The sequence below is a fragment of the Neocloeon triangulifer genome, unplaced genomic scaffold, assembly GCF_031216515.1.
Source record: "Neocloeon triangulifer isolate White Clay Creek 2 clone unplaced genomic scaffold, ASM3121651v1 ptg000004l, whole genome shotgun sequence".
Classification (NCBI taxonomy): domain Eukaryota; kingdom Metazoa; phylum Arthropoda; class Insecta; order Ephemeroptera; family Baetidae; genus Neocloeon; species Neocloeon triangulifer.
In genome coordinates this window covers 3,228,917-3,243,470 of record NW_026775547.1, presented here as the reverse complement: position 1 = coordinate 3,243,470, position 14,554 = coordinate 3,228,917, and the positions used below count along the sequence as shown (strand labels likewise).

The following is a 14,554-nucleotide window of genomic DNA, read 5'->3' as shown; positions in this document are numbered from 1 at the left end:
CTTTCTTTCTCTCTCGAAATCCAACACCGGCGGGAATTCATATATTTTGTGTACCAGAAACTTGGCGGTTTATTTACCAACATACGCAGCTTTTCCGAGGTGCTGCGCATGTTTTTTTTTTACTGCGAGATCTTAATGCTTTGTTTTACGAGTGTCATTATTTAGCACGCGAGACGTAAAGTGTGTTGCCCCGGCGGCTTCAATTCATAACGAGAGCCATATTGTCATAAAAAGCTCACATATATACAATTTTTGTGTGTTTGCCATAACGCGTCATCTTCGTTCGGGGCCTTATAATATTTTTTCTCTCGTCATATAATACGCTGACGGTAAAAATAAATTCTTATAAACTGCTAAAAATAAGTATCTTTTTCTAATAAATCTACTTCTTAGGTCAAATTTTTGGAAATTTCACCCCAGCACCCCAGATCAAAGTTTTCAAGCAAAAAATCATGGAAGTATTTTTAACAAGTTATTATTTAAATTTTTTTATGAAGTTCACTGAACTTAAATGATGTTTTAATTTCTTGTTAAAAAAAATTGATGATGTCTATTTTCAGAGACAAAATTTTATTTAATTTTAATAGACGGTAATGTTATAGTACGCGCGACGTGTTTCCCAAAATCCCTGATTTCAGTTGGCATCACTTGCATTACGTCGCGCGTTTAATAGTGGTTTTACGTCGCGCATACAATAATGGTTTTACGTCGCGCGTTCAATACTGGTGGCGGTGAAATTGTTAAGGAAACCGATTATTCCATCGATACCTCGGCAACATGTATAGCATGCGCGACGCAATTCTTTTCCTACAATCTTAATTAAGGGGACTGCTAGGAAGAAAAGGGGCCCTTGGGATGGGTTCAGAATGGGGCAAGACGACCTCTGGAGGGCCGTGCGCACCCTTATAGCACGCGCGACGTATCACTATGGGACGCGCGACGGTCGAAAAGCGAACTCCGGAGGGCGCTTTTCACCATCGTCAGAGGCGCGACGCATGGTTATAGGACGCGCGACGTATGCTTATAGTACGCGCGACGCATGCTTATAGTACGCGCGACGCACGGCAAATTAATTAAAAGGTGTTGCACGCGGCCGGAGTTGTGGGCACCCCACGAACCGGCAACTCGGAGGTGGGCAACCCCCCAAGATTAATTTTTGCAGAAGCCGCGAGCGAGGGGTGGAGGCGCAGCGAGGTCGAGGACGTGGGGAAGGCCGTGCGGAGGGCGAGGACAAAAGGGCGGCTGTGTTCATGAGGGGGCTCCTGCGGAGCCCCCTCACGAACCCCGCCCTTTTGTCCCGCCCGGAGCCGGCCTTCACCACGTTCTCGGGCGAGCGCGCCTCCAGCCCGAAGCTCGCAAACCCACAACGGAGTTGCCCACAAAAGGTGTTGTCTGCAAAGGGAGTTGTGGGCACCACACTTTTTGCTTTCTAAGCCCTTTTTGCAGAAAATTCCTTTTTTAAGCAACTCCGTTGTGGGTTTGCGAGCTTCGGGCTGGAGGCGCGCTCGCCCGAGAACGTGGTGAAGGCCGGCTCCGGGCGGGACAAAAGGGCGGGGTTCGTGAGGGGGCTCCGCAGGAGCCCCCTCATGAACACAGCCGCCCTTTTGTCCTCGCCCTCCGCACGGCCTTCCCCACGTCCTCGACCTCGCTGCGCCTCCACCCCTCGCTCGCGGCTTCTGCAAAAATTAATCTTGGGGGTTGCCCACCTCCGAGTTGCCGGTTCGTGGGGTGCCCACAACTCCGGCCGCGTGCAACACCTTTTAATTAATTTGCCGTGCGTCGCGCGTACTATAAGCATGCGTCGCGCGTACTATAAGCATACGTCGCGCGTCGTATAACCATGCGTCGCGCCTCTGACGATGGTGAAAAGCGCCCTCCGGAGTTCGCTTTTCGACCGTCGCGCGTCCCAAAGTGATACGTCGCGCCTGCTATAAGGGTGCGCACGGCCCTCCAGAGATCGTCTTGCCCCATTCTGAACCCATCCCAAGGGCCCCTTTTCTTCCTAGCAGTCCCCTTAATTAAGATTGTAGGAAAAGAATTGCGTCGCGCATGCTATACATGTTGCCAAGGTATCGATGGAATAATCGGTTTCCTTAACAATTTCACCGCCACCAGTATTGAACGCGCGACGTAAAACCATTATTGTATGCGCGACGTAAAACCAGTATAGAGCGCGCGACGTGATACTTTTACATGGGAGCATAAGTGTTGCCAACCTATGAAAAAACACGTCGCGCGTACTATAACATTACCTAATAGGGTAAGACTAATAGACAAAAGTTAATTTAAAATTGCTATATGTTTAGTGTTAAAACTTTTGATTCTTATTGTCTATTAGATAAAAAATTAAAAAGAAATATAAAAAAATCAATGCATAATTAAGTTTTTTTGTTTTCCTTGAAAAGTTATAAAATGTCGTTTTTATTCTCACGTAACACGTAAGTCAAAGTGTGCAAAAAATCCATCGCCAGAATGAACTTTGGAGTGAATGAAAAATAAATCAAAGTTTCCACCAGTCCATATAAATTCATACAAATTCATGGAGTGCGCGAGTTGCCGGAGTAACAACTCAATTAAGTCATTACGGAGAAATTGTAGTCGCATTTGCATTGCTGAGAGAGATGAATATCTCGGGCTTTGTCTTGCAATTAGACGGCCAGGCGCCCATTCATTCTGCTCTCCTCGGAGAGAAAAAGAAAGGAGCTCTTGTGGAGCAGAAAAAAAGAGCGCACAAGAGTTGGCCTCTGTGTCGAGGCACTTTTGACCTCTCGCTCGCCAACACAGGAAACACACTCAAGATCCGTCCTCTCTCGCTCAAGAACAAAAACGAGCTGGATGCTGAGCATAAATATTTTTAGTCGCGCGGCTTGCGTTTCACAATGAGAGAGAAATGATGCGAGTTTGAATGAACACAATACCCATTAGAAAATATTAAAATAATAAATTGATTTGTGTGCCAGATGAAAAATGAAATTATGTATAAGTGATGATGTTCCTCTCTCTCTCTCATTCGTCACATAATTTAATCGAGGAAAATAATTATCAGTTAAATATAATAATAAGTTATTACTCAGTATATTTATAACGGTTGACTGATTGATTTAATTGTTTAGAAAGCTTGATGATAATATAAATCTCTCATTCATTTTAAAGCAAACAATGTGATTGTGGTTCCTAAGCAAATAAGTCAATATTTGTTCATAATTATTATGTTTATTGAAAAATACTGTATATTAAACGTTAGATCTTATATGGGAATTTAATTTAAAATTTGAGTTGATTTTGAAAGTTTTCAAAAGCAATTTGCTATTAGTGGTGCAGTTTTGTTCAAAAGTTGATTCAATTTTTTATGCATGTCACATTATTTGTGTAAATATTTCAAAATTTATGCAAAAAATATTATGAAGCAGATACTTATTTATTTTTTTAATTCATGCAAAATAATATTGAATAAAGTACTTTTGCTTTATTATTTTAATTTTACACGATTTTTATTATTCTGTATTAAAATAAATTTATTTTTTAATCGAATTTTTATAAATTTGTATTAACCCCTTTTTCCATTTCAACATGTTATAATTTTTATTGGGAATGACTTTGAGATTATCATTCTCATAATTTATTTAATAATTATTTTGCAAACCACATTACAAATTCCTGTATAGTAACTTTATATCGACGCAAGTTCTATTATGTGTTCTAAAATCAATTCATTTTATCTCTCCCCGACGATTCAATTTAATAACGAATCAACTATAATTTTTATTAAATCTGCATTAAAAGTAGATAGAAACTATTTTTTATAAGTAGTATTTATATCAGATTCATTATGCACAGCTCACCTATAATCTAGAATTGTAGCACTCTCATTAATTGTGCAACATAAGAGCATAATTTAACTTAATTTACACCTCATCTATTAGTTATCTCGCCTGTAGAAATAATGAAATATCCATGGTTAATTTATATTGTTAAAGTCCTCAATTATACAACTTTTCATTTCTGCGCATCGAAAACACCGATAAATTTGCAAGATCATAATTTTAATTCTAAGCTTAAAATATTTTTGATTCTCCGCGCAGTAATTATTCTAAAAAAGAAACGCGAGACATTTTGCGCCGCTCGGCTGGGCTTGCTCGCTCAGACATTAGGCTGTAAATTTGACAAGTTAATTTCGGCCCATTCATCAAAACGGCGGCGGCGCTGCCGAGGAAAGAAAACTGGTCTCGCGGCCTAGTCCTCTCTCTCGACCCGCTGGAATAAAAAAGGGAAGTTTTTTTTATATTTATGGCCGAGACGCACCTATGTAGTTGTTTTTTAATTTCCAATCTCACCCCTATTATTTTTAATCGAACAATCTGCAGCGTGTAATGGAGACGGAGCTGCCGGTATCAGTTACGCTGCCGGCCGTAAACCATATTTTATGGTGCACCGTCCGAGAAAAAGGAGGACGAGTCAAAAAATGGATCTTCCTGCTTCTCGCACGCGCGTCCGTCAGGAACGTAAAAGCGCACTGAATTTCAATTAAAGCGTTAATTTGGGGGGCGCGAAGCCGCAGGAAAATTAGGAGAGGCGTTTTACGACCAGAGATTTTGGTGTAGCTGCGACGCAATGCATCTCTTTTCCTGCTGGCTTATGGGGATGTTTATTTTTTATTTTTTCTATATCTTATCTCTCAACACGGAGGAGTAAGCAAATAGAAAAATCTAAATTCCTTTGCACACAAATGCATGGCTTGATAGTCGAATTTCAGATTATGGGCTCAAAAACCTCTGATTTTCAAAATAATATATAAACATTTTTTTTTTAATTTCGTAGAAAAATCGATTGCATTATTATTACTTCAATTATTAACTCCCATTTGATAGTCTAGTTCCATCATTCACAAGTTTAAATAATGAACATGTAACAAATTTTAGGTTCTTAAGAAATTCTGCATTTTAATTTTTAAAATTTTAACATTTCATTTTAAAACATTTATGAATTTTAATAAAATTTTAATACATTATATTAATATACATTATGCGTTTTTACAATATTATTAATAGACTATTATTCCCAGTTGAAAGGCTTTTGTTTTTACAGATATTTTAAATAAATCACTTACTATCAAATGTTAATGTCAGAAATAAGAACAACAGTTAAATTCTTTTAGACCTGGTGCTATTGTTTGTCAATGTTATTTGAAATTGGTACTTGATTTTGATAAAAATTAAAATAAAATTAACTACGAAGTATTCGAAGATCAATGTCATTTTTAAATTAAATTCTTTTCAAATAATATGGAATTATTTTTCTTTCGTTGTTAATGTACATTTCAAAGCGAAATTATTACAAATAGTTTAATTTTTAATTTTGATATTTTTTTACAGTTCATTTGAAATTTAGCTTGAGTAAATTACACTTTCTTTGACGTGAACACTTTCTTTAATATTTCAGCTCGTCTCAAACAAAGCACTGACCTCAACCTTTATGAACTGACGAAAGCAAGAGCAGATGGAGGCGATAAATAAATTATTTTTTCTTCCGACTCTTATTCAAATGTCAAGATCTAAAAAGCCTCACAAACGCTATTTTATCTCCGAGCAACGTCGTCCAACGCCGGTTGTAATTTGGAAACCAGGTGCAAGGACTGAGGAAAGTGTCCCGCCGTGATTTGCATGCGGAAGGGCGCATCTCTCCCTTTCTCCTGCCAATATAAACGCTCGGCGTACAAACACTCTCGTTAGATCGAGCCCCTGGGAAAAATAAAATGCTGCTGCACCGTCGTAAAATTTAATTTTCCTAGTTGTATAGCACGTGTTTTTTGTTCCATTAACACCTCTATAAAGGGCCGAATCACCCTTCTCTTTTTTCCTGCGTGTTCGCAACTGACAGCACTTTTCTTCTTTCCTCAGGTTGGTGCAGACAACATGTTCGACGGTGGTTTTGGCCCTTGCTGTTTCTCAAGGTAAGAAGTCGAATAATAATTCATCCCGTCTGGAAAGTTTGTACGGTTTCGCTGCTATTGAGCACTTTGGCCAAATTTCATATGAAAAGAGATCCGACCTCATATTGCATTAGGCTGAACGACTGAATACAGACGAAAAGTTGGAAGAGCAAAGTTGTGAAATCGCTGAAGATGGAAACTTATTTTTTTTTTTCAAATCTTGCATTACTTTGAAAATTGATTGCTGCTGAATAAATATTTTTACAGTAATTTCTAACGGAGAAAAATTAAGAAATTATAAATATAGTCTATTTTTTTTTTACTAATTAAAATATAGCATTACAAATAAATCACGCTAAAAATAGGAAGGCTCTTGGCAGAGAGAATGATTTCAAAGACATGATCAGATCATGATTTCGTGTGAAAATTATTATGAAAGTTGAAATTTTTATAATATTATATTACTCTTCCACTTTTCTGAGAATTAAATAAAAATTTAAAATCTTTTACATTGTGCGCTGATGATTTCACTGACAATTAATTAATTTTCCTAGAAAAAATTCTCTGGCAACGAATCTCGGAAGGTTCGAAAGGGAATTTTTATCTGAAAACCAAGAGCCATAAATTAACGAACAAGAATTTGACGAATCCGCTTTAATCGTAAACAAAGTCCAATGAAGAAAGCACCCAAAAATTTCTCATTCCGGTGCGTGTAAAGGACGTGCGCCGTCATATCAAACGCGGCTCTAGGGGTCGTGATCAAAAATCTCTTGGCTCTGAAAAGCCGAGATAAGGCGTAGGTAATTAAAACGAGACGGAGGAGTTGGTTCTCAAAATAATTAATTATTTAAACGGCTGCCGCCTGATACTTTTAAGTATGTTTATTCAGGGAAAGCATGCTGCCGGCTGAATAATAAATCGGGCTTGTTTAGAAGCTTTAATGAATAATTAAGCTGCCGATGTGATTGGCGTCTCTGTCGGACGGGCGGGCTAGGCGGATTGCCTATGCATCGAGGGGCGTCGGCCCATCCGGCATCAATTATTCGGACGCCTGATCACCCGCGGGACACCCTCGTTGGCATTCGAGCGTCAAACTCGGAAATCAAACGGCTTTCGACGCCGCGAAAAATCCCAAGAGCATCAATTTTATCCTGCTCTGATGCTGATAATGCGTTGATTTCCAAATGGGAAATCGTCCATCTATATTAGGGTCCATTTGGACGTTTGGGGATAAATGCCCTGTAGATGCTTACACACTTTCCTTATTCTTCTTCGCTCGTAACCTTGTAAGCGATGTTTTGTGTAGCAGAAATGTATGCATTAGTTGTGATATAATTATTATTATATAATATTGAATTGGTTTAATTAGTGATCAATTGAAAACATTCACAAATAACTACAAAATTCATAACATATTTGTTCAGGTATAGTTCAGTAAAAGAGATTTATTGTTGCTGCATGATGTAGACAAACAAATAATTGAAGATAACATATATGCACCAATCGTGCAAATGAAGATACAAAAAATTGTTAATTTTTTTTTTTTAATTTTTAACTTAAAATGACTTCAGGTTAGGGAAATTTCTAGAAAAATGGAAGTAATCAAATAACAGATTTGAAATTTTAAAAATTTATGCGCATTGAACAACATCAGTTTGCGAACCAAAAAAACTTAAATAGGCGCACCATGATTATTTGCGATTCTGAATTATTGATATTTTTCATGCAGATACAACAGCAGCTTCACGATTTTGAATCAAATTTCAAACGCAACTGACTAATATCATTTTATCTAATCCATTTAATCAACAAAGCAGGGATCAAATATAAACCAGAAAATTTAAAAGATTTTGCGTGGACAGCATCCAATTGTGTTCCGCTTCAAAACATTGAATATAAAAAAAATATTACGATTTTATTATAATATGTATATAATTTAATAAAAGGTTAATTCTTTTTATTTTAATATTATACATAGTTTGCATTTAAATGAATTTTTATAAATATCCAAATTAATTCAAATAACATAGTACCTTTTTGCATGTTAACATTTAATATTATGTTTATTCTATCACTGAATCACGTGAAATTAACAATCTTTTTTGTATTATAAATAATAATCATTCAACAAGCATTTCAGTTACATAGTTTTGATCTTGCTATTACTCTATGTGGTGCGTTACCAGGTTACCATTTGTCGAATTAAAATAATATTCCTCTTCTACTGGTAGGTTATTAAAAATAATGTAAATTAAACTAAAAAGTATAGAAAAGCAGCGATGATAAACCAAATGAATTCCAAAACTTTCAAGTTTTTGTTGTCAAAATTTTATTTATTTCAATAATAACAAACAGACGCTTATAAGTCTGAGCAGGGCCAGTTGAAATTAAAATTGAAAAAAAATCACGTAATTCCAAAAGGCAACCTTCCAAATAATGGTAATATAAAAAATAGGATTTACAATTCTGTTCATTCTGTCGTTTAAATATGAACTCATGGGAAAGGACTTTTTGAAAATTCAAAATGGTTAGGATATTTGCAAAAACTGTTTAGCTGGAAAAGACGGTCTACAACAGTACTCTAAAATTTGCAACTAAATCCATTTGCCGTAATTGTTAGAGGGCAGTGAGTGAATTTTATGATTTCGGGAAGTAACGCGACGTAAAAAACGCAAACAATGCGAAGCGGACAGGGCGAGCAAAGTGCCCCTTTCTGGCCGGGAGGATGTGGTCAGCAACGTGAGTTATATACGATCTCGACCACGCGCCCGTGGTCCGGAGGAAAGTTGGAAAAGTACCAAGCGTGCAGGCAAAAGCAGGTGAATTAGCATTAAAAGCGCGCTGGCACCGAGCTGTAAAATTAATTATTGTCTTGTGAGCAATGTTTCATTGAGGCGAGGACACGTTAAAGCAGCACATCACAGCCCAACCTGCGTGTATAAATGCAAACGAGAGAGGAAAACACGACGGTCCGTCGATCTAACCTCACCAGAATGTCAAAACCGGTAATGAAATTTCCTTCATTCAGCAGAGAATTAATCGCAAGGAATAGAAAACGTTATTTACTGGAATCGCGGGACATCCTTGCATTATGCATTTGTCGATTCTTGAAATTCCGTCTCTGACCTGCTAATAATTTTTCATTTCCAACGAAACCAATTGAAATTCTCGTGGAGAGACAATACAACATGAATTACACCCACTGTTGAACGTACATATATGGTACGTGACAAATTGCATTAATTACTAGGGATGGGCAAATATATTATAGGCAAAAATATTCAAGGATTTTCCGGTGCAGGATTTGGTCACATTTTGACAAAAAAAATTTTATTTTTAATTTTAGGAGGAAAAGATGACAAATATTTCAATGGAAAGGATAATTTTGTTTATTTCTAATTTGCATTGATTTATTTATTTATAAAAAAATCTTATTGTTAGTAAAAAGTTAATTTCAAGACATTTCAAGATTCACTAATAATAATTGTAAGATGCTGTTAAAGTATTTTGTTGGGACACCGTAGATTATATAACAATTAAAACAAATTAGTTCAGCCAAATGAGGTCTATTTAAACAGAAATAGCTAAACCAATAAATTTATTTGGAAAAGAATCTTTTGTTCCAAATAATCACCTTTGAAAGTAACCCAAAATATTGCTTGACGATGATGAATGAAAATAGAAAGGGTTTCAAATATTTATTCCGGTAGTATGTTTTTAGTGAAATAATGTAAAGTCGCTGTTAAAGTACTCTGAAAATTTTCAAATGGAATATTTCATTATATTTTATGCTTATTCAACGTTCCCATGATACATTTTACAATTTTCTTCTCCTGTTATTTTTTGAAAATATATTTGTTTTGTTTTGTTTTGTTATAAAAAAAAAAAAAAATTAATAATAATCGTTTTATACCATAACAATGTACACACACAAATAATAGCCTATCCTTATTAATTACACATCCACTCATTAAAAAATTATTCCCAGGTTGAAAAACGGAGCCGCTGGCTTTTGTTTTCCTTTTATTTTTTTTATTTTTGTTTTCGGTGACTATTGAAATTATTTGCATAGAGCTGTAGGCAATCGATTTGAGCCCTCGAAACTCCCGCCGGAGCAATTTCGAGTTTTTTTCGATTTGTTTTGTCGTCGGTTGAATGCAGCTCTGGCGCTCTTTCATATTCTTATTCAGCGGTGGTGGAAAATCGCTTGCATGATATTTACATAAATCTGGTCGGTTTCGATTTCAATGAAAAATAGCTGCAGGCGCGCGATGAGCATGGCGAGCAACTTTTTATTTGTTTTGTGATGGATCGGCGTGACAGGTTTTATCCGCGATCAAATTGGCCGCATTTCGCGAACAGATGCGCCGGCGAAATGAAACAAGTTCTGCACAAGAGGTCTGTTTTTTACGATTATTGTCGTGTCATGTGAGAATTTTCTCACTTTGACCGATGACACCATCCATCCAGTTTTATTTCCATTGCCAATCAGGTGGAGTCGAATTGTGACTCGACCTGGCTTTACTCATTCATCCGTCATCCTCGTCTCTCCTCCGGCATGAGCACAATTATGGCATCACGAGCATAAATATATTCAGTCGATTATGTCATGCATACGTGCACCTTGGAGCTGTTTAATAAGTTGGCACGAATATAATAGCCTCCTGCAGATTAATATAAATTATAGCATTCCGAAGCGAAGTTCTTGGAGATTTGAATCGCTGGTAATAGCAATAACATGAATTTTTTCCTCATCACTTGAACAAAAACACCTGCATAAGCAGAGCCAGCAGAGGATTTGAATATGGGACAAATAAGCGTTAACGTTTCTACGAATTTTAAACGTTAAAATAAGTCTTCGTTACGATTTAAGATTAAATGCAAAATGAAACAGCGCAAAAGTATATAATAATTATGAAGGCAATTAAAAACTTTCGACATTATTTGTTCATTTAATATTTATTTTTGCTTGATTTTTATCAACAAATATTTTACCATAATATTTTATATGTATCAATTAAAAAACGATTTTTTTTTAGATTTTGCATTATATTCCAATAACTAGAATCCAATTAAAATAATTAGTGAATACATTGTGTCCACAATTAAATATTTAAAAGCCTGATTTTGTTCTGAATTGTTTGACTAGAAGTAATAAAATAATATTTTGTGAAATGATATCTCATGCGTCATTGAGTTAAACAAAATTATCTCTCTTTTTTTAAAGTATCCAATTAATTGATATTTATCATTTTTATAGATACCGAATAGCTTCAAATACATGTAAATCGCTTCAAATGTTTATGATATTTGTTTTTAGAAGTGCAATGGTGCTCAAGGCTAATTAATAAAGCATGTGACACGCATAGAAACAGAGTTATAGGTTAATGCAAAACGTTCAAAACTTGCTCACTGATGCTCCCAAGCGTCTGACAATGAGGATTGAGGATGTCAGGTGCAACCACAGATAAACAATGCTGGAATTTGTGAGGAACAAGGAACGCAATGAATGCATTTCTTATTTGCTAATCGCCGCTTGACCACAAGCATTCCTTGACCCCTACCAGCCTCCCTTTTCACTGCCCTTCATTCATAATCACCCTAGCAGCTTACTGTGGTGCGTACATTTTGATATTTACATGCTTTAGGGTGGTTGGTTGAGGCTTTTTTCATTTGCAATTTTTTCTTTTGAGTTAAGAAATTTTGTAAAGAGGTGATAAATTACATAAATTCCAAAATTTTTGATAATTAAAAAATGATACCCTCTCAAGAGCTAAGAGCTAGTGTATTATTTTTATTCCTAAAAACTATAAAATGCCAGTGGAACTATATTTGAAAAAAAAAAATCATTTTAAACAAAATTAATTATCACTCCAATCAACTTCAATTATGCAATAAAAAATTGATAGCTTCTGACCTTGAGCTCATAGGAACCGTTTTTGTTAACATTTTTCTCAGAATGATGCGAAAAAGCTCCTGTAATATTTGCACTAAACTTACAATTTTTTGTTTTACTCTTTTCTGTTAATAAATTAACCTTTATGATCTGGTGACTTAAAATTAAAGGAATCAACACTGCCCGTTAGTTCATATGGTTCATAATATATATGACAATTTCAAGTCACAAATTAATTGCGTTTTTATTAATTTTTATCCACATTTTTAATTAAAAGCGTTTCGCATTTCCATTTTCATCCCATTTTTTGCGTGGCGAGTTATCCAAAACCCGTTGCTCAAACATGTGATGTATAAGATGTAGACGAAACGCAATAGACGTCAGATTTCCCTTTTGTGGGTTCGCCGCAAAATTGATGATATACCATGTCGGTGGGAAGCCTTGCCGATCGAGTACAAAGGAAAAGTCCGAATAAAAAAAACACCCACGTAGCTTTCACTCTCCAAAATTTGGAGATTTAAGCGTAAAAACGAAACGCAAACAAGGTAACAAAAAAATCCAATTAACGAGCAGTATGTATAATTAAACGCACTGAAAAATAAGTATCCGAGTGGAAAATTTAATTTTTTAAAAACAGAGGCGCCAATGTTAATTTCTCTCTCAAACTTGTTATTCCATATGTTTTCAATTTAAAATTAATTTTTCTTTTCTTAAAATCAATACTTTCCTCGTTAAATATTAATATACAGATTTGAATCTTCATTTTGGAATATTTAGAATAATCAAATAATTTCAGCCAGAGTCTACCTAACAATAAGTCCAAGTAAAATCCAGGTAAAATCAATGATGAAAATTTAAACTATTAGGATTTGATCTTGCAACCTGAAAAAAAAATGATTAAGTATATATTTGTTTACTAAATTTTGGGCTTAATGACGTCTGTTTTTGGGAATTTATTTATATTAACATTTGCAGAAATTTTACTTTCCCAAAAAAGCAAAAAACCGATGAACCAGCATTTGGCGCTCTCACATTTATTTTCCCCAAAAGCTTTTAACCTGCAAAGGCTTTTCAAGCGTAATCCGGTGCATTTGCGATTAAAAGAGCGCGGCACGCGTGGTGCGGGTGGCTGGCAATTAGGGGCAGGATGAATTACACGAGGGATAATGAGGAGCCACACGCACCAAAAATCACAAGAGCCGCGCGGCTTTTTTACAAAATGCTTGAGCTCGAAATAGCACAATCGACGCGACGACGAGACTCATTCAGCGGGCCATCGTGCGTTTTTTTAGCGAAAACAAAAACTAGATCGCGCGGGCTTGAGACGGAGCGAAGAAAAAAAAATGCTCTTAAGTCTCTTCAGCGAGAGACAGATTGTTGATTCATAATTTATTACCCGACGCGAAAGAGATTTTTATTGGCCTGTTATTTTAATATAAATCGAGCCAAGTCATCGATGTTGCAATTGGGGATGCTGAAATTCTCTTCTCGAGGACGCACGCATGTGCCTTTGATTAAAGCTTTGTTTCAAAACTGAAGTGGATCATTAATTTTTTAATATGTTTTGAAGAATGTTTTTTTTCTAGCTCAATTAACTATCACAATTTGTTTAAACTGATACAAGATTTTGACATGACAAATATAATGGTGTTTTACTATGAAAAAAGATTGTAAAATGTGAAACTATCAAATTATTGAAGGACAACGTTTTGTATGATCGTGTGTGATAACTTTGTTTAGTTTATAAATTAATTCCTATTATACTTCATTTCATACATTATAATGACACAATTTATTGTGCATAAAATTTCTATAAATTCACTTACAATTAGATGGATTCTTTTGTATTGCATTTGGAAGCACTTTAATATCTAGTAAAAAGCTTTAAAATTAAATGATTGAGCAGCCTTAACACTGAATTTGACGCAACGCAAGCTAAGTATCTTGCTCCGCTCTTATCCACGCGCAGATCCACGTATCAAATAAATTTGAAAATAATAATAATATGATTTTTAAATTTAGAATTAGTGCAAACACGGTTAAAAAATGGTACAAAACTGATGCAGAACCGTTTCAGCTGTTCTGCATCAGTTCTGAACCTGTTCTTAACCAGTTCTGAACCAGATGTGAACCAGGTGTCCAATTCTGTCTGATAGAATAAGGTTCCATTTCAATTTACACTTCATTTTCATGTAAATATGTTATTTTGATTTTTTTTTTTTAAGGAATTTAAAATTTTTCTTAAGCAACATTTAGAATTAGTGCAAACACGGTTAAAAAATGGTACAAAACTGATGCAGAACCGTTTCAGCTGTTCTGCATCAATTCTGCACCAGTTCTGAACCTGTTCTTAACCAGTTCTGAACCAGATGTGAACCAGGTGTCCAATTCTGTATGATAGAATAAGGTTCCATTTCAATTTACACTTCATTTTCATGTAAATATGTTATTTTGAATTTTTTTTTTAAGGAATTTAAAATTTTTCTTAAGCAACATTTAGAATTAGTGCAAACACGGTTAAAAAATGGTACAAAACTGATGCAGAACCGTTTCAGCTGTTCTGCATCAATTCTGCACCATTCCTGCACCAGTTCTGAACCATGGGTATAATTCTGTAAGATAGAATGGTTCGATTTCTATTTCATTTCATAAATATATAATCTTTAAACTTTTTAATTTAATTTACTTGGAATGTCTTGGACTAAATTAAAATATTCTGAACTCACAAA

General features: G+C 35.6%; 1 protein-coding gene across 8 annotated transcripts in view; it reads left to right on the top strand.

The window, feature by feature from the left end:
* LOC132193445 (collagen alpha-1(XV) chain) overlaps positions 1-14,554 on the top strand; it is a 55,467-nt gene that overhangs the window by 2,359 nt on the left and 38,554 nt on the right. For all 8 annotated transcript variants that reach the window (XM_059614121.1, XM_059614120.1, XM_059614118.1 and 5 more), the window contains exon 3: positions 5,898-5,950. In XM_059614121.1, coding sequence (XP_059470104.1) covers positions 5,898-5,950 — 53 coding nt within the window. The remainder of the gene's footprint in view (positions 1-5,897; positions 5,951-14,554) is intronic.